At 42.5% G+C, this 20960-nt stretch overlaps 2 protein-coding genes across 4 annotated transcripts; one reads left to right on the forward strand and one right to left on the reverse strand.

Annotated features, from left to right (window-relative positions):
* Window positions 1-364: 364 nt before the first annotated feature.
* Window positions 365-5715, forward strand: LOC133162749 (protein phosphatase 1 regulatory subunit 12B-like). Of its 2 annotated transcripts, none has more exons than XM_061292168.1 (7): window positions 365-645; window positions 2417-2433; window positions 2523-2661; window positions 2938-3039; window positions 3120-3173; window positions 3580-3630; window positions 3735-4205. In XM_061292168.1, exons 1-7 carry the CDS (start codon window positions 544-546, stop codon window positions 3807-3809), a joined length of 540 nt encoding a protein of 179 aa, XP_061148152.1. In that variant the 5' UTR covers window positions 365-543; the 3' UTR covers window positions 3810-4205. The 2 variants fall into 2 exon arrangements, with proteins under 2 accessions (XP_061148152.1, XP_061148151.1); XM_061292167.1 differs by lacking the exon at window positions 3735-4205 and adding an exon at window positions 4214-5715 and having other exon boundaries at window positions 368-645.
* Window positions 5716-7249: 1534 nt separating this feature from the next.
* Window positions 7250-20022, reverse strand: LOC133162865 (synaptotagmin-2-like). Of its 2 annotated transcripts, none has more exons than XM_061292347.1 (9): window positions 19568-20022; window positions 12109-12337; window positions 11881-12041; window positions 9885-10007; window positions 9452-9619; window positions 8841-9008; window positions 8405-8522; window positions 8184-8317; window positions 7250-7795 (listed from the first exon to the last, which is right to left on the reverse strand). In XM_061292347.1, exons 2-9 carry the CDS (start codon window positions 12308-12310, stop codon window positions 7580-7582), a joined length of 1290 nt encoding a protein of 429 aa, XP_061148331.1. In that variant the 5' UTR covers window positions 12311-12337; window positions 19568-20022; the 3' UTR covers window positions 7250-7579. The 2 variants fall into 2 exon arrangements, with proteins under 2 accessions (XP_061148331.1, XP_061148330.1); XM_061292346.1 differs by having other exon boundaries at window positions 9885-10016.
* Between the last annotated feature and the right edge of the window lie 938 nt (window positions 20023-20960).

A 20960-nucleotide genomic window follows, 5' to 3' on the forward strand; every position in this document is an offset into this window, starting at 1 on the left:
TCAAACCAGGCAGAAATTGGTGGTTTTAAAAAAAGCTCAGCTACTTGACTCATCCACTTGTTTTTTTTTTCTTTTCCCTGAGTAAAAGTAAAATCCCCCTCCTCCACCCGTACAGATGGATTCTTTGTTTCTTTCCTGATGTAATGGCCACATTTACAAGTCTCGGACCACTCAACACACGCTATTCATCAGATTTACAAATGAAGAGGTGCCACTTGTAGCCAACAGATTGTTACATTGGAAAATTCAGCTCATTAGGATCATATCCTAGGCCAAAACAACTAGTCCTGTAAAAATCCTATCTCAACAATTCATTTGACCATCTCAGACTTGTCAGATGCACGCTGCACAGACACAGGCCCGCCCACTCCGATGTCCCACCTCTGGTGCTCTTCAGTTTCAATAGCTCACCATCATTTAAGCATCTAATGAACCCCCTCACCATAAATCCTGGTTAAATGGGGTATTTGCCCTCATCTTTTTCGGGGTGTATTTTCATCGAGGTGGAAGAGCTGCATGCAGAGGCTTTAGGAAAGCAGAAGCATGTCATGCCAACTGTCTCACAGCAAAGATCATCCACGCGTCAGGAAGTCGCCTTCTGACTCGTCTTCATCTTCATCGTCCTCGGCCAACGAGAGCCTGAGGGTAAGTTGTCGGCTTTGATTTTCTATCACTAACGGAGGAATTGGAGTTGAATCCATTTGTCACTTTTTATTTGCATCCGCTGTAATTTGTATTAAAATGAAGAGCCTCTTTGTTGGGGAAACAAACTGCTGCTGTGTTTCCCAACCTAGATTTAAATGTCCTGCCTGTCACTATACGCCGTGAGCATAGATAGTTGATGAGATAAAGAATTTTGGAGGGCATCATCTATAAATGAAGACAAATAACTATAAATGCATTCTAATGAACCCATTTTTGGACCAAATCACAACCACGTGAATGCAACGTATATTGCAGGACTTGATCATGTCAATTATTCATGCAATAAAAAACAGAGCAGGTACTTTGATTACTCCTGCCTTAGCCACTCACTAAGCTCAATTTGATCTTACACATTCAGATGTCTCCAAGACCTAAATCTCGTTGAACATGAACAACCAGAAATGTTGTTAAACTTGGAAAATGTGGAAATGTTCATAGAATAGTTTGAATGAGATTGAGTGAGAGAGACAAGAAGCCCTTGGATCCGCTCATGGGAACTCAGTCGCAGTATTTATGCTTGTTTATCTTTCCCGCTCTTCCTGCGGGAAAGTCACATTTTCCACTGGGGAATAAGCGGTCAGGAGTCAAGTTGTCCCAATGGGACCGAGTGAGGACAGATCACAACACTTGGGTTCTTTTCAATCAGACTGTTTATACGTGATATCCCTTCCATTTAAACCAGAGGCTCCTTTGAGTGCATCTGCTGCCTGCCCAAACTCCAGAATTCTCGTAAATGTCTGAGGGAAGATCTAGGGGTGTTTACACAACCTGGTTTGTGTCTTTGTGAGGCCTGTTTGCTCCACGTAAGCGTTGACAGGGTGTCTGTTTGACCCACTTTTTGTCACCATTAAGGGGAGTGTAAAAAGGAGGGTTAGGGTTCCTTTTTTCAATTCATTCATGATGAATTCATCTCTTCATCCATGTTTGTATACCTTCATTCATTTTCCGAGCAATAGGTGCCCTGAACTTGTCGCAAGGCAATTGCAGGGCACCTATAGACGAACAAATTGGCGCATTCTCAAGCACACCGGAGCATTTCGAGTAGTCAATCGCCCTACCATGCATGCAAAATTGGAGCTGCTATTACCGTAATTTTCGGATTATAAATCGCATCGGAGTATAAATCGCACCAGCCATAAAATGCCCAAAAAAGTGAAAAAAAAACCCATATATATGTATATAAGTCGCTCCTGAGTATAAGTCGCCCCCCCAAACTCCCCAAACTATGAAAAAAAACGCGATTTATAGTCCGAAAATTACGGTATCATTCGTTCGTTCGTTTGTTCGTCCGTCACAGAAAGTTCTAAAGTCATCTTCCAGGGGGCTTCAATAATAAATCCAACTGTGACGGCCATGGCCTTTTTTGGCTGTGTTTTCTTTAGTTTATTTAAGGGTTGGTTGACTCAAGCCTGAGTTCACGTACTGAGCTTGGAATTTTCAAAACTTTGCTTAGAAGAAAGAAAAGTCTCTATTTGAGGTTAACGTAAGTAGTGATGCAAATGCAAATGATTTTATATGATGAACGCTGCAGTCGAGTAAGTCGAGGGTTTTTTAAAAAGGTACCATGAAGTAAATGCTCATCCTTTCCCTTTTTATTCTTTGAAAACTTAATCACACTTGCACGTAAATGTCTTTATACTTTTAATCTTACGTACGAGTTATTTTATTCCAAGCTGTTATGTTTAACACATTTCTCCTCTATCTATTTCAGCATGAGCGACTATCTAGGTAGGATTTCTTGCTTGTAACTCATGCTAAATCAGGTCAATCCTGCAAGTTCCAGTTATCCAAATAGCTAAGTCTATTCTGTTTTCTAGACTGAACTCATCCGGCATGTCGGACCTCTCCAACGACACGACGGCAAACCGTGCCGAGTCGTACTTCTCACGACGGGAGAACAGATTGTCGGCCAGAAAAAAGGCAGAAGAGGAGATGGCGCGGAATGATTACAAAAAGGCACGTGCTGCTTTTGTTTTAAAAATTTGCTTTTAAGCAGCTGCTGGAGTTGTCAATGTGTGCTAGGTAGACAGGCTATTTCTTTCTGCTGCATGCACCACATGCACAGATCCACAACACAAAGTTTTACTCGGTGACGAAGAAATTTACGAGTGATTTTTTTTTTTCAGTTCATTTTTTGTCTCTGTACTGAATTTTGATGCATTACCCATTTTATTAAGTCGCCTGAGAACTGTTTTGAAATACGGGGTGGGAACAAATAAACATGTTTTGCAGATGTATGAAAAAGCGCTGGCCACCAATCAAAGGCTCAAGTCTAGACTGGAAACCAGTAAACAGGAATTAGTTGTGATCCAGGAGCAACTGCAAAGAACTCGGGTAACAGCAATCTACGAAAATACCTCCGGGTTGTAAAATCTGCATTAAAATAGCACAATTCATATATTTTTCCATTGCAGCAGAAGGAGAGAAAAAGCGAACTGGGTTCCACCATGCTCGAAACAGAGAAAAAGGTAACAGACCTCAATTGAACAAGACAGAAAGTTAAAGCTTCGGAATTGTTGGCTTCAATACTATCCTCAGATGAATGGATCACGTTTTTATGGAGGCTTTTATTGTAGAGGGCCTGACAAACAAAAAAATGATATATTTTATCATCTGCCTCAAGTTTTATTGAACAATATTAAATTGTGTGCCCATGTCTGTCAAAGAGGAGTCTCTCCATATCGGTTTGAAGGAGCCCTTTCGGATGAATTTCAGGATCTCCTTTTTTGTCCAAAGGAAGCCCCAATAACCTGGGCAATATGGGCTGAGCATGTGTGACCTTCATTTCAAGGATTCCCCAAGACAAAAATAGGACTTCACCACTATATGATATGAAAGAATACTTCACTTTTCTAGTTATTTGTTTGCTCATAGGACAGTCGAAGTCTCACCAAGAAGATAACTGAGATGGAAGAACAAGTAAAGGTATAGTATGTGTCGTCTCGTCCAGTGTTTCCAAAGTAGGATTACGGAAATAAGGGAAAGACCCTAGTATCTTGTTGGTTGGTGTGCTCGTCCGTCTGACACAGCTTGTCACCATTGTGGTGATGGTGGTGGTGGTGCCGAAGCCCCCGGTCGGGATCCTGGTCGTCAACATCTCCTAAACAACAACTTCTGTGTTCTTCAGCGAATGAGACCTCAATGCAAACGTGGCAGCTCTGGTCTGAAAATAGGCCCGTGAAACAAAGAAGCACTGTGGGCTTTCCAGGAATTTTATGTCGTCATGATGATTCCATTTTTTCCCCAAAGTACTTAAATGGAAACAATAAGAAGAAATATTATCTGTACTATAGCCACTGACTCATCACATCCACATCCTCATAACACTGGATTTGAAAAAGAAAGCTAGATGTAACATGCAGTATCTATACAATGAAGACTTCCTTTTGTTATAAATGCAAATCTTAAAGCATCTCACCTACTCACTCAGATCCACTTACTACCTCGGCTGCAAAGGACATCTTGTATTATATGATTGTATTTATTGTCTGCGTTCTTTCCTGCTCAGGTCAAAGCAGAACTTCATACAGAAAACCAAAGACTGAAGGATGAAAATGGAGCGCTGATTCGCGTCATCACCAAATTATCCAAGTGATTTAATCCAGGATGAACGGAAGAAGGATTAAGTGATTTGGCCAGTGCTCCCTATTTTGTCTCATGAAAACAACACAAGGGATCCTTCTGATTCTGTCTTTTGTTTTGTTTTTCTGGTCAGATGACTAAACCCCAATTTGCGTGCAAAGACACGGCCCACGTGGCATTATTCATCATCCCAGAACATGAACTCCAATCAAATGCATCACCATGGAAACTGTGACCTATGTAGTAGTCCATAATGCAAGTGTGATGTCACCAATCTCCTCCTAACCTGCAATTTCGACCTATTAAAACACATCCATTTCCCCTCCAAAAGTCTTGGAACGTGACAATGGATTCCTTTTTGTTGGATAGAAAAGACATTTGGATTGCAGATCAAAATATTTATATGAAAGAGGCTCAGAAGTCCAGCTTTGATTGTATTCCTATCTAAATGCTAGCGCTCGCATCTGGCTTTGGGCTTCACCTGGAAAAAAAAACGGAATTTGCTGTTAAGCAAAAAAATAAAATAAAAGCCCAGCGAGCTGTCAATGGGAGAAAAGCCAGCCATTTAGAAGATGAGAGAAGAGGGAAAATTCATCAGTGCTATTGCACAAACATCAATTTGGTGGACATAAACACCAAAAGACAACATCCCAAATGATAAAGGATCTGCAAAACACACAAGCTTATTTGTAAAAATTGGTCAATTCATGGCTTGGTCTTGCATGGCTGCTTCTAAAATCAGGCTGACTAGTTTTTATGGATGATACAACTCATAATAGGAGCAGCAGCATCAATTCTAAAGACTACTAAAGCATTTTGTCTTGCAGTTTCCAGGACAAATGTATCTGCATAAAGCCTGCAAGCCATTCACTTCAGCAGAATATTGCTTTCAGCATTTCAAAAGCTTTTTCTGCCCTCGTTTGTTTCTGGGGGTTTCGGTGTTGTTTTAGCTTCAGATTTGTTTTGACAGCGCATCTAGCATCTGCCTCTAGACTGTCTTCCTGTTTGCTTAACAACAATTTTAGGAATAAAACAAACAAAGTAAAAAAAGAAAGAAAGAAAGAAAAAAAAAACAGTTTGTAATGTATTGCTGAAACAAAGCAATTGACCTTCCCGTTCCAATACTTTAGGAGGCGACTGTACGAGTATAAAAGAAAATATATTTTTTCTCACGCACAGCACAAGCAGTCTTACTGTATATAGTAGTGTTGCTTCATTTTTATTATTTGTATTAGTCAAGGCCAATGTGAGTGCACTCTTATTACCTTATGTATGATCTGAAGCTGCCACCCAGTGACCAAAAATGGAAAAGCATCCTCCATTCCATAATGTTGCAATCGTGTTGCATTTAAGTTACAGGATTGCTTGTTTTTATTTACATGATTGTTTGAATCATAAAAATATATTAAAAAATCGAAAGTCAAACCATCTACTGCCCTGTTCTTTGTTTGTTGAAGTCATTTAAGCCAAATGTCACAAATGGTGGAAAACAGAATCAAATGAAAGCACCTATCATTATAGAAGTCATGGGGCCTGGATGGGCGAAGCCTGAAAAGGCTCACTACCTGTGTCAAAGGTCAAAGGGGTCAGGTGCAGAGTGACCTGGGCGGCTGCCAAAGGCGGGGACAGGCAGATAGGTGTTCCGCCTACTGTGATGCAGACTCTTTACCGACCGGTCCATTGTGGTTAAGACTGGCTATGTGTCATGACCGAATGAACAATGATGATGCATAATGATCATCCATCATTAAGTGATCATTTGAAAATGTAAACACAAGCAGGGAATTATAGAAACAAGTCATCGTATTCATAATAATGAATAATACTAACGAGCTCATTTGCCTCCAGCGTGAGTAGAAGCACCTCTGTCAAGTACCCAAACTGCGATAGGCTTTATACTTTCTGGACCTGCTTTTGGACTAGGTATATTTTCTTTATGGGGCATGATGAGAACAAAGTGGGACATGGTATGAATGGGACAGAATAGGGGAAACGGAGATAGATTGTGGCATAAAAGGGACATGGGACGGAATAGGGAACATTTTGCAACACGATAAGAGAGAAAAAAAATTAATAGGGCATAATAGGGAACATTAAGGACACTATGGGACAAAATGAAATATTAAATACATGGCGAATGAGATTTTCTTGTTTGACCTACATGAGCTTTCCCCCTTATTTCATTTGGGATTATTTCCACTATATTTCAGCATGACAAGACAACTTCATGGTTGTATGGCAGCATTTTGATCAAACATCAAGTGTGTGCAATTTTTTTTCTCGAGTGTTTTTATTATAAAAAAAAAAGACACAAGGACACAAAACCCAACATAATAAGAATAACATTGGTGCTTCCCAACATGCAAGTATTTACATCATACATACATGCTGTACTGTAGTAGCCTATTAACAAATGAGCTGGATGGATGCAAATGGTGGTCGATTCCGGCGACAAAACGGTCGGCGCGAGAAGCGAAAGGCAGCACTTTTAGGCTATTGCTTTAGTGTGAACCCCTAGTCTTGTTTTTGTTTCTCTTAGTGTTTTGGGCTCTTTGGCTTTTTGATGAGTAGAGCGTTTCCATGACGACGACCAAACGCTGCCAGGCATGCTACTTTCATCATTGTTTTTTCTTTTTTTTTTTAGCTCAAGCAAAAGGCTCTTGCCACATCTCACAACCTCTGTGCTTGGAATGCAAAAAGATATTCAACTCTTCGGAAATAAATCCGTGCAGGACGGTAGCTAAATTATAACCGTTTTGAACTTATCAGATGCTGACTAGCTCAATTAAGCTTTGCATACGCTGTAGAATTCAGATGTGTACTGTTTTAGGGTTTAGGGGGTTAGGGGTTAGCGGTAGGTTCAACACTGAGCAGTGAAAACAGGGACGTGAACAATACAGTGGTACTTTTGTTTCATCACCAAGTGGAAAAGTACGTCGTCTATCTTCTATTGCATCGCCTTGGTGACATGAACAGCAGGACCCAAACCTTTCGATTCCACTTTCTATTTTGCAAGTTGATGTCAGGATACGTTAAGAGTGCAAAGCCGTGGGCCGGTGGGGCAAAGCATGCTCTACAAATGCAACTTAAATTCAGCTCACACTTCAGTGTACAAGAATGTTGAGATGGAAACGTCAAGTTGGTAAGCAGACACGCGTTTGCAAGATGGGATGCCTCGAAAGCCAAACCGAATCTATTCTATCCAGTCTTTTGCTGAGCAGCTTTCATGAAAAGTGGGTTGAAGCCATGCAAAGTTTCAGTAATTGAATGAAGGGCTGGAATAGTTTGCTGGTTACTTCTTGGCCGCCAAGGAGGCCAGCTGACCGTCGATGTCCTCCTCTGGTTGCAAAGCGTGCCACTGGGCGATGGGGCGCCGCGGGTTAGCCAGCATGTCGGACCAATGCTTGAGACCCAGCCCGGTGGCCTTACTGCCCACAAAAACTTTGCCGATGGCATCGTTCTTGCCGATCTTGTCATAGTCGAACACAGTGACGGCCACAAGGATTTTCTGGAATTGTTAAGAATGCCGTGTGTCATAAAAAGGCTCGCCAGACACCTACAACGGGTTCTTCCCAAACCAGGTAACCAAAACGCTGGGTGTCCATGAGACGTACCTTGGCATTTGCAAAAAAATGGTCGGAAATATGAAAGAAAAAATCCGATAACACTGGATGAATAAATCGACTTTTCTCATCATTAACCAAATAATGTTCACCTTTCCATCGAAACAAGGTCCTACATACATTTAATTAAAGATTTTTACGTCATTGTTGAATTTTCATATTATTTTCACGTCGTTTTAAGAACTTTCTATTGGCCACTGATTCCTATGTGTACATACTGGATGGGTACCAGCATGTCAATTAAACAATGACCTGGTTGGCCATCTATTGTACCTGCATCTGTTCCAGTGGGATTTCAAAGCTGAAGGATTCGTTGTAGTACGGGTTGAGGGTGTTCTTCTTCACCGTTGTCTTCTTCTTCTTCAGACGCTTACCCCCCTGCAGCAGCTGGATCTTCACATACGGGTCTGAAAAAGACGGGGATCTATATTAGGGAGGGGTTCTTGGTTGACAACGTTGATCACATCCGTCATCATCAAAAATCGTTTTCCTACCGGATAATCCACAGGCATCCATCTTTTTCAAGTTCTTGGCCTCCAGGATGCAGACGGTGAGTTTCCCGGCAGTGGGAACGTAACGCAGGGAGATGCAGATGTCCCCGAGTTTCTCAGGCTGAAAAAGCACAGATGCCAGAATGGTCAGGTACCGAGACTGCTGTTTAATTAAGAAGAATGAAGCAATGTTGGAAATAATGTCATTGCCAGGACCAGCTGTGCTGCTTATCCCTTGATAGAGCAACTAACAGTTTCAATCGGTCATTCAGTAGGAATGTCATCCAACATTTAGCATGTTGTAATTATTTATCCTTTGACTACCAGCTATTAAAGCACCTGGGAACGGCGTTAAACTGCGGGGCATCAATTATGCATTCTTCCAAATTGCACTTCATGTAAAACAGTTACAATACAATGACATGGTTTGCGCGGGCACCTCTTCTTGATCGGCACTCTCCAGGTCCCGCCACTCCTCAATGGGCCGTCCGAGGTCGATGGTGTTCATGGGCAGCTTCACCTCGCCGATGACATCGTGCTTGGAGAAGCGATCGTAGTCGAAAACAGACAACGCCAGGGTTTTGCCACCGAGCTCTTCGTAGGGCACCTGGCAATAATAATTGCAATTTATATTCTTTCTTCCATGATGTTTTTGGAAACAAGCATTGACATTGGCGACCAGACTTTAGGTGAGTCATGGTGATGAGATATAGAAAATGCATGGAGGGATTGATGAGTTAACAGAATTGCTTTGAGTGTCTTGTGGAAAAAAATGAATTGGATCATCTGAAGCATTTTTCCAGACATCAAATGAAGACATGTTCATGAAGACACGTTCATCTCACAAGGGGCACACTGTTCTCGACGGTATGATTGGCTCTGCAGCTGCTGCTGCAAATGTGCAGACAAGCAGATCTTTCAATCTGACCTGGAGACATTTTTCAAATCCCCGCAGACCTTATTAGCTGAGACAAGCAGCCTTACAAACTTGGCATAACACGTTCTCTAATAGACTTTGACTCTCATTTGCTCAAGCTTTTACAGACTAACCTTGAAGACAAAGGTTTCATTGAAGACAGGGTTGAGCGTTTTCTTGTGGACTTTGGTGTCAAACTTCTTCTTTTTCTCAGGCAAGAGCAGGACTCGTACGTACGGATCGGAAGTACCTCCCGAATCCATGGACATGAGGTCCGCCGCTTGAAGGATTCCGACGGTGAGCTGTGCATGGAAATAAGATGCAACCGTGGCTTGATTTATGTTAGGACTACTTTTTGCAGACAGAGACAAAATATCACAATCAGTCGACATGTGCTTGGACTGACTGGAGATGTATTCAATTCTTCAATGTCGCAAAGGTTAGACCAACAACTCCTCCATGCTTGATGGATAAATGTGATCTACTATGTTCCTCTGCTAACTGAGGTTCCCTTTGTCAATCCGAGGACAATTAGCTTTAGTGACTTAATAGTGACTTAACACGGACCTTTGTGTTTTCAAAGTCGTAGTCAATGGAATATTGCAGTTTGCCAAGCTTCTCTTGCTCCTTCTCCTCTTCCTCCTTCTCCTCTTCCGTCAGCCCGGTCTCTCCCTCGTCATCGTCATCATCCTGCGGTTCCTGCCGTAATGAAATGACAACATGATGATGATGATATCAAATAACAAAGGACAAACGCACTGCCCCACCCCTAAATCACGAGCATGCCGTGGAGCTCCTTTGAGTCTACTGCTGTTAAAGTAAATACATGAAGCTCATCAGTGAGCTTTTTTTTTTTTTCTCAAGAAACTCTGTCCCCTCATTTGAGCTCTTCTGACATGCTGGTGCAGGATAGAGGCAGCCAGTCAATGGTGGCATCGCATGCGCTTTTCATAAGCATTCCATCATTCCCCCAAACCCCGGTTCAAGAGCCTTAAGTCATAAGGTCCAACGGGGCAAGTGGTCAAATTCTTCCTATTCGGTGCTAGCGGATGTTTGTGTGGTAAGCACAAGAGCTGCCACACTGAACCCATCATAAGATATAAGAACAATTGAAACAAAATGGATGGATGGAGGGGAACAATGCTCTTCTGTATATTTACTTCTATTAACCACCATGTCTAATTTCCTTCTGCCATGGTACAAAGACAAATCAAATCTCAAGAGTGCAACAAGAAACTGGATTTTGATGAGAACGACGAGGGTCTCCTGTTTTTATTCAGGGCGTGTTACGAAGACAGATTTGAGCCTGAAATGAAACTGAAGGGGACGAGAAACCAGATTGCAGCCAAGTGAAGACTGTGGGGGAGCTGTGTATTTACTTCTGCTACGATAGAGATTAATGGCAACAAGAAAATTGATTGCTGCAGTCAAGTGGAGACTGTGGATGATACAAATATTTTTCATCTAAGACTGAGGTTTGCCAAAAAATTGAGGCCAAATGGAGAGTGTGAGTACAACTACTGATTTAAAGAGGACAACCACGGCTGTCTCTCATCCATTCGGTGATTTTCTAGACTGTTTGTCATCATCCAGGTTATTGGTGAGTTGGCGCTTACTCCAGCTAACTTTTGGCGGAGAAGCAGCATACACCCTGGACTGGTCGCAGGACAGTCAGTCTACAATTCCTGTTCAATCATAACCTAAAACGATTTTACTCTGATTCGGCTTTCCGGATTGGTTCTTGAATTTATAACAAGTGGTTGGGATTCATGCAGTCATCTTCATCATCTTCCATAAACCCACCACAACATGCCCTTTAGCACATGCATTGATTAATAGTGTTAGGTTGTCCCTCAGTGCTTCCTATCATTGCATTAGATGGTTAGACTCCCTCTCTGGAGCAGATTGTGGCTTTAAATGGGAGAGATCAACATAAAAGAAGCCATTCCAGAGAACCCCCACAACAGCCAATCCACCTACCGTAGAACGATGGTCCACCATGGTCAAAAACACAAGGCAGAAACATAGCCACAAAACAGGAAGGAAAGCAGAGAGAGGAAGAGATTCAACTCACAGGACAATAAGAGAAAGAGTGCTTGCTGTTGCTGTGAAAAATGACATGCTCATGGAGAACCTTCACTGATGCTAATTAAGTGCTTTAATTAAAGAGCCACGATCAGTCTATGTGGGCGCCAGTCGATCAGAGCGCAAAGGAATCAACACGAACGCTCTCAATTGATCAAGCGTAGCTCGTTTGATTGTTGTACCAAAGCATGTCATTTTTCACTGCAGTGGAGTAGGTACATTTCAACAAGCACACATTTTGCTGAAAAGGAAGAAAAATGCCGGAGTCTTCCGGACGACTGCTGGAGAAGACAAAAATGGGGTCAACGACTCAAAACGTGAAGAATTGCATGACTAATACATCAACAAGTAGATGATAGGTTTGTGATTAGTTTTAAAACTAGGGCTTTAGCATTAGTTAGTCTTACAAAAGTGGAGTAACATTGGTTGTGTTTTGAGTCAAGAGTTGTGCTTAGGAATGCATGAAAAAGAGTCCTACCTCACCGCCCTCCATGTTCTTCATGTTGAAGCCATCCTTGCCCTTTTTACCCTTTTTGTTCTTCTTTTTCTTGCAGCAGCACTTTTTGATGATGCAGAAGCAACAGGTGAGCACCAACAAAGCGGCCACCACTGCAATGGCGATCAGAGCCCACGGGGGCACTGGAGGGACAAAGAAAATGTCAAAGCCAACATATGCCACATGACAACTTGGGATGACAACACTCACATGGGATTTTGTCAATTTCATTCAAGAACTTGCTCTTGATCTCCTCAAACATGTCATGCTTGCTGATCTCCGTGTCGTTTCCAGAACTTTCAGCCACCGTGGAGATGGCTGCCGGGGTGGGGGCCATACTGGCAAGGGTGGTCGCTCCGGTGGTCTCGGAGGGGGCCACTGGCTGGGGCTTCCTGAACAGGTTGAACTTCATTGCCGGAGGAGACAAGCCGCTGCGTCCCTGGGTGACAAAATCAGGATTATTAATATTTTCATATATTCCGGATGTGGATGGATCTATTCATCCTCTCGATCCCAGCAGACCAAACATCAGAAGTGGTCGAAAGGTAAACAGGAATGGTAAGCGATATTGTTTTGAGTGCCAACACTTCTTCACTAGATACATCAGAGAAAGAATGAAGCTGAAATTCAATAAAGATGTAGTTTGTACATCATCAGGGACGGATCAAGCCCATATCCAAACGGCTCAATTGGGAGAAACAAAAAGTCATCCGTTCGGTCCAATGACGTGAAGATTTACTATCCAAGTGACAAATAGACACAAGTCACAGCTTTTCCAAGCATAATGTTCCAGAAGAGATGGATGAGGCTGACTCAAGAGAGAATCCTCCAGGGCAGGTGCAGAGGGAAGGAGCGAAGGCAGCCATTTACTTTCATTTGTGAATTTTCTTCATGACTAAGTATCGTTACGGCTAAGTTGAATAAAACGGCTGTCGTGTAAACAGAAGATCTCGCCGCTTCAATCATGGCAGTGTCCTTGAGGAGTTTCTGTGCCTAGAGTTGATTTCCCAACTGGCACACAAATAAGTGTTGGTGCCTTAAATGTCACTGAGCAGATGAAGACTTGACCAAACATTTTCAAAATATCTGCTAGGAATCTTTTTTTAATCAGGAATGTGTCCTAATGGAATAATAATACTGGCAAGATAATATGGATCATGTTTTCAAGTTGTGACTTTTCAAGTCATTAAGCTTTCCACTCTTTTATGTTGCGTAATCTATCCATTTTAATCTTGCAGCCGATAGCTGAATCGAAATGAATTTCATTGTATTTTCGCACTCTCCCGAAAAAATAACATACATTTAGTTTTTTCCCAAATAAGAGAATATCGGTAGTCAAAATCATTCAAGCAGATTTCTTTTCATGTGGCCCGAAATCCTTGAGAATACTCCTGCTCTTTACTACAATACCGTACTGAAGAAGAGATTGAAAAAAAAAATAACAGTACCTGAAATCTGCACAAATGTAAGAATAATGTACGTACTTGGTCAAGGCAGCTACGAATCACTGAACTCGACAAAAGAGAATTTGAAAATCTGTCGGCATTTGACTCATCTCTCAAAGTGCGAAATGAATTTTCCATCTCAGCGATTCAAATTTGTTCTTTGACTGAATAAAAAAAGCAAGAAGTGGTTACCTTGGACATTTTTCTATTAGTCAATTTCAATCGGCGAGAAAATGTTGCCCAGTGGCTCGTATTTTTTGTCCGTTCTCACTGTTCCTACAAATGACTAATCAATTCACTCTGACAGGAAAAAAAAAAAAAAAAGCAATGATTCAACGCGTTTAATGGTTTTATCAAACGTTGTTTTTTTCTCCTTGATATTTTACTGCAGTTGAATTGGTTTATTGCAACATTTAGTAGTTGGATGATGACTCAGCTCAGCCTCGGGAAAAAATGGAAAGCATTTTGACATTGAACGTCGTTAAAACTAATCAGTGGATGGGCTGAGTGACTACTTCAGGGTCATAAGGTAACCTGCTCTTTTGACCTGGTTACTATTTTATTAAGTGTCTGTGTTTGCGTGCGTGTGTGTATAAGATATTTGGAGAAAAGAAATTCTGCCTTTCACTGCTGGGTCAAATTTCGTTTTTTTCATTCGGACTTTTTTTAACCTTAAAATGGGTCTATTTAATTTGGAGCGAAACAGAAAGACACAGTCAACATTTAGAGCATCAAGTTAAAAAAATAATTACATTTTTCTTTACTTTCAGTTTTATTTCTAATCCAAAATATACTTTTTATTTTATGATTTGACATGAATTTATGAAAGATTTTCACACGTTACCAGTTCATACTCAAGAGCAGTCTCTATCGATCTATCCTCTCTACTGGAGCAAGACGATATGGAATTGCATACATCTTTCATACTTATCAACTTTTTACAAATGCGCACCGAAGATTGTGCATTGTTGTTGCTGTCAAAGACCTGTTGCACACATTGTGCAGGGGATGCAGATCATGCCTTGACAGAGACAATTTAACCCTCAACATAACAGAAAGATCATTTCAATTCTATGCCACATGATCCACGAGGATCTCAACTAGCATCTCATTTCGCCCAAGAAACCTTCCATGACTTTTGTTCCTGCTTTTGAGATTGCTGATTGGCTGGCTCCTTTTGATGAAGGTTATCCTCTTGTCCTCTCACTAAATTGGCCACTTATTGATGAGCATGTGATAGAGTCGCTTAAGCGGCAGCTGTAGGTGCCGCCGTCCGGCCGCCGGCCTTTCTTTTTTGTTGCTAAGCAATCCTGAAAGTGCCTGTCAGCCTTCAGCTAGCCAATTGCCGCAACCCCCTGCGAGCGAGCCAGCCAATCCAGTGGCCAATCTATTGGTCTTGCTGCCCAGTGTCAAATCCTGATAACTGCAACCCAAATGTATGAGCATTCTGAATAAAGTTTCTCATTACAATTCACACTTGCAATAATTGCTTAAGACAAAGCAGATGGATTGAACAGACAGCAAGTGGGCTCTCAGCACTACAATGACTGGACAGCTTTAACTTCCATAACTTGGGGTGCATGGTTGAATAAAAGCCCAGTGCAAATGCATCACTGCACACTTATAGTTTAGAGTTAGATATGAACATGAAGACACATGCATGTAAATACTACTCACCAGTTCAATATGGTGATGGTAGTTCTTGAGGTGGTGGTGGTGGTGGTGGTGGTGTACGCCCCCTCACTCCTGTCCCCACCAGTTTTGGGTTTCACTCGCTAACCAACATAGTCAGATTCCTTCCGTAAAGCAGAGACTGCAGTCTCCTCTCGCACTTCGCTCCACTGCAGCAACGCCCCCCCCACCACCACCCCACCCCTTCCTCCTCCTCCTCCTCCTCAGCCTCCTCCAATACACACATACACACTGCGACTCCCGGTTTACCTCACTTTTACGCCGGGCCTCATTGGGATGCAGTTCACACACAATGCCGCATGTCACTATTATTTGTATTTATTTATTTATTTATTTGTCTACATCTAGGATCAAACCGAAAATGCCATTCATATGCTGACAAAAGGACAAGTGGGGTTTGAAAACTTGCCACATTTTTCAAGTGTGGCAAAATGCGTCACGACAGAGCACGTGCGGTGGCTCTCTTTTCTGACTGGTCTGACTGGCCAACGTAGAAATATAAACAGGAAGTCATCCATTTTTATATGGAGCCTAGCATTGATGTATTTTGCCGGGGTCTGACTACGCTATTGAAGGAAGGAGGCAAGCAAATATTTTAGTCGTACTTTCCTGGCTTGCTTTGTCACGTTGGCGTCTGAAAACAGTGGCCAATCATCCCCACAATTCTTTTATGTTGCTCTACTTTAACCTGTGAAAACACAGAAGCAATTGTCACAATATTAGGGAAGCCATTTAAGCCATTCACAAAATGTCAAATATTGTGCCGATGCTTTTTATACTTTGACTGGCTTCCGTCCGTTCAGAGATTGCCAGCTTGTGATTGCCTAAGTGGCTGCTTCAAGTGCATCCAAGTCGGAGATACGCAGCTGAACGACAACACCCGAAAGTCGTCTCGGCGAAATTTCAAAATTGGATTTTGAAAAATCCAGCGTGTGTGCAACATTAATAATAGGGCTACACATACCATTGAAGGAACATCGTGATGACAATAACGGCCCTTGCAATGTGCATATCACAAAGACATGCATCAGCTTCATATAGATTTTTTTTTTTCCAACTTTGATCAGTGTAATGCAACCTTAAATCCACATTGCCATTCCACAAGTTAACAGCTTTCAGGGGCATTACTCCCCCAAGATTCCTGACTCAACACTTTTGGAGATGATGGGAGCAAGGCCATGACAAAGTTGCAGCATCACCATACTCACACACACACACAAACACTAAGTACTTTAGGGATGACTATTTTAACCGCAATGCATTGTGGGATATTGACCTGCAGCTAACCCATTTCTAAATGCTTTGTGGAGGCATCTGGGAGTCAGGCACTCCCCTCCCCACCATCTCCACCACCACCACATAGACAAAGGCCGGAGAGCAAGTGGAGGATATCACACCTCCAGATGCTGAGGACAGAAGGTGTGTGCGCGGCGAGGCTGCAGGATGGATAAAAAAGACTGCACCCTCTGTGCTGCAATGCAGGGGAGCAAAATAGCGAGTGGCGATGAGGCACTAGGTCCAAAAAGTCCTCCTGCCTCCATCATCCCGCTCTCTTTTTTTGTCTCCGCAGCAGTCGACAGGCCATTTAATAGATGTCTGGATTTCTTAGAAACGCTGAGGATTGATCTGTATATGATACAAATTCAATGTACAGAAAACTGGAGGGATGGCAGACATAGTCCAGTCTGAAAATCTACAGCCAGGATGAGATCAGGTCTCATGACAGGACTGGGTCCAAGAACTATGGTCTTGGGCCTGACCTAGTACTAATGTTTATTGGCAGTGATGGATCTAAGTTTTAGGCTCATAACTAGATCCAGGCCGGGGATCGGACCAGGTATTATAAAATGGCATAAACTAATGTCCCGAGCCGGAACCAATAGCTGACTTAAGACTTTGGACACTGATTCTCACGGTGCTTCTGTTTTGAGTTTGCTTCATGTCTATCCATGGTTGTCAAGGACCAATCTCGTTATGTATCCCAATACTCCAGCAAAATCAAAGTGCAACGATTCGAGGGACGCATCCATTTTTATGGCTTCTGACCCATGCGTATAAAAAAAGAATGCAATATGTGAACTGAAGGCAACGATGCCAAAATGTAGCCGGCCACATTTAATTCCAGCTGGATCTATTACACCCAATGTCTCCCGGTCCATTTCAGACCTCCACATGCCTGCGTCATTAAAACAAGTGCTAAAAAAGTCATTATCTGCTGCATGCTTTGGATTTCCCTGGTGAAATCCTCATTCGCTCATTTCAACAACAAAAAAGAAAACAATGCAAACTATTATACTTGTCCGCCTTTTCAATTAGGAAGGCCAAGTCATAAAATTTCATTAATAGGATTTAAACGAGTCACTGAAGGCGTTGTGACTTCAATGCTTTCGCACAACGTGAGCTGGGATAGGCTCCATCACCTTGTGAGCCTCAATAGGGTAAGTAGTCTAGATAATAATGGATGCTTGGAGTAATGGTATGAAATGTTTTTCCCTATCAAGATCTGAATGTACACACATAAAAATTAAAGCGTCGACCGCTGAGTAAACTTGCTAACCAAACAAATCATTGCAAACAATCTCACAGGTGGAGGACTAAGACTCTCTTCTGATGAAAAAGTTCTTCATCCCTCCAACACACAAAAAAAGTGTTGTCTGAATGTTCTTCATGAGTTCACTCACTGCATGTGGTGTGCGGGTATTTGCAGTACATGCAGCGACAAGATCACAGGCTGGAGCAAACTATTTCATTTCATGAACCATCAAGCACCGCGGGTAGCCATGTGGGCCACGTCTACAAATAGGAGTCGGCTATGGTGCTTTGTAGACCAAGCCAGCTGATTTCATCGCTGTTCGCTAATGATGGTGTTCACTGGAAAGGAGAAGGCGGGCGGGCGGGCGTGTTTGTGTCTGAGGCTACATTCAGACTGCAGGAGATTTTTTGTGTGGATTCCAATTCTTACATATGACCTTGATCTGCCTGGTGTGAGCGTCCCCAAATTGACCTGCATGCACAGAAGCTCATATGTTTACTGATGCAACTATGGTCTACCATGTAGGGGCTAATCTATTTTATCATCTCATATTACGTAATTTACTGCAGCGCTACACTTCTCGTGATGATTCTTCACTGTGCCAAGAGGAAGTCCTCGTTAAGCGCACACACACAGTTGTGAGTTCTGTTGGGAATGCCGCATTGCCTGGCCTCGTTCCATCACACATGCCACGTGTCATATCAGGTAGCAGGAAAACACCTTTGATTTGAAAGTCCTCATCATGACTCGGTGAAGCAGCATGTGGCTCAACGATTGACGGTCCAGCACGAGGCTTAAGAGGGGTCTCAGGCCAGGGGAGGTCTATGATGGAGGACTGCATTAGCCTTGGACAAGGTCAAGTCTAAGGGCCCAGACAAGGACTAAAATCTAGGGGCAATACTAAGGCTAGGATAAGGTCTACCAGTACTAGGACACGGGTAGGCAGCTCTGGTCCGTGAGAGTCACCATTTTTGAAGTTTCCCTCCTATAACACACCTAATTCAAATGATTAAGGCATCAGCAAGCTCTGTAGATTCCTGATAACGATCCTGATCATTGGAATCAGGTCTGTTGTAGGACAGAGAGTCTAGTACTAAAATGAGAAAAATATTGAGGTCTGGGACGAGGACTAGCATTCAATCTAAAGACTACTGACTAGGTCTAAGGACTAGAGGTAGTAGACTACTCGTGTTAAGGGCTGGGACCTGGTCTGAACTAAGGCCAGTATTAGGAATAGATCTAAATCAAGGAATACATCGAACATTAAGGGATCAGAACCAAGAGCAGGTCTAAGGTCTACACCCTAGGGCTAAGACAAGGTATAGCATCTAATGTTATCTAAAGACAGGACTGGCTTGATGTATAAGAATAATGTAAAATAATGTCTCGGACCAAACTAGGACTAAGTCTAAGGGTTAGGACTACGGTTCCGCTGTACACTGTAAAAATACATAAGTAATTGTTTTAGTGAAGAGGCAACCTCGGACCATCTTGTGATCACAAACATACAATCGCTTGCAATCATTCGAAACAGGGAGCTCACAAATATGATGCCCTAATTAAACTGCTAATTACATTGTGTGGGGGCTCAGTGGGGAGGGGAGGGTGGACAAGTGCAGTGAACGTGACGTGGGCTGTCCTTTCCTTCATGCTGCCTTAGCACTTTTGATATCTGCAGAAGCACATTAGAGTGAACCAAACTCTCCAGTCACAAAGTTGCATTGATTAAGAATAAATCAAAACAAAGTGCTCTACGCCACACGCGTATGTTTTTGTTATGTAACATTATACTGCAGCAGGCAGGACTATGAGGCTACGCAAGCACAACCCCCCTCCCTCTCTCCCCCCCTCCCTCCCCACTTTGCCCCCACCCTCAGCCACCATCCCATGCAGCAAAAGTTCCACTCATGCAGATTAGAATGTAATCTTCTATAATGACTTCCTAATTCTGTCTCATTGTGCCTGTAATGAGGTTAGGAGCCTCTGAGACTCGTCTTACCTGGAATCAAAGATGAGAAGACACGGGGAAAAAAAAGGAGATGCCCCCCCAAAAAATCAGTGGCTCAAAAACATTGTCCAGTCACCTGCGATGTTTGATAGTTTTTCGTGTTTTTTTTTTTTCCTGTTCTCAAGAGACGCTTTGCAAACACTCACAACATTTTTCCATCACACTGACAAGACGTCGGCGTCGTTCTTCTGCTGTATTTCCCGGCACTCTTCGTTCATTGGCCCGTCAAAGAGCAGGAGGAGGAGTTCCCAGCGATGTGGTGCATTCACCATCCTCCTCCTCCTCCTTCTTCTTCCCCATGCAGATGCTGCTGACTGAGCTGGGACAATCGACGAGAGAGACAAAGAGACAGCGAGAGAGAGGGAGATGAGGGAGAGTAAGAGGGAAGAACTCCGTCCAGATGCTGCCGGTGCCTGTGTGGGGGGTGTGGACGCAGGAACACGAGTTCACTGATGTGCAGTGAAGAAGAAAAGTGGTAGCTGTGCTGCAGTGTAAAGTAATGCAACGGAAATAGTATGATCTCATTTCCCCCAAACATAGCGTCCGTCACGTGCTCAAAAGCAACATTTCAAAGCATTTACAAACAAAAGAGTTACGATATTTAAAAGCAAAGACAGGAAACTTCAGAGGGTTATACTTCCTGGTGATGTCTCCATGGCCCTTTGTTGCTAGGCAGAGTTTATAGGGCACTTTTATGACTGCCCCAGAGGCTAATGAAAAAAAGATGTAAATCTCTTTTCTTTGTTTAAATGACAGACGGGGGGGGTTCCGGGAATTTAACATCACCCTATGAATGAAAAGCTCCACGCTGTAGGAAGTATGGAAGTATGAGCAACACTTTAAATATAACACTGATGGTGTTGCTATCCAATGACACAGATCTTCAATTGAAGAAACACAAAAGGATAAAAATAAACAAAATCTCATTTGAAATAAGCTCTGACTTAATGTCGCATTGGGAAGCAAAGCAATCATTAGTTCCCATTTGCCTCTGAAGAATCTATGCCGCCGTTTTAATTAAATTGCTGCAATGAAGTGTCATTCATTCGAGCATCTGAAATCAATAGCCAGCATGAGTCCCTTGGTTGGAGCGTGCTCTAAGTGCTGCGGCATCCACCAGGGAATACGCTACACATATGCCGTATGGATTCTTGGTGAAGATGTTTATATTGAGAGAAAAACAAAACAAATATGAAGATCACAACAGAAGGATTGGATCAAAGTATTTAAGGAAATCCACATTTGCTATTCCTTTACCAACTCCAATTACTTAGTCACTAAATTTTTGATATGATACAAAAAGGGAAAAATAATGCTCAATGGAATGCGCTAAAGTGCTTTATCTACAGCATATGGTGTCCAAGGTGGTTCACCAAGGCTTATA

Source organism: Syngnathus typhle, linkage group LG11 (genome assembly GCF_033458585.1).
Source record: "Syngnathus typhle isolate RoL2023-S1 ecotype Sweden linkage group LG11, RoL_Styp_1.0, whole genome shotgun sequence".
NCBI classification, from domain to species: domain Eukaryota; kingdom Metazoa; phylum Chordata; class Actinopteri; order Syngnathiformes; family Syngnathidae; genus Syngnathus; species Syngnathus typhle.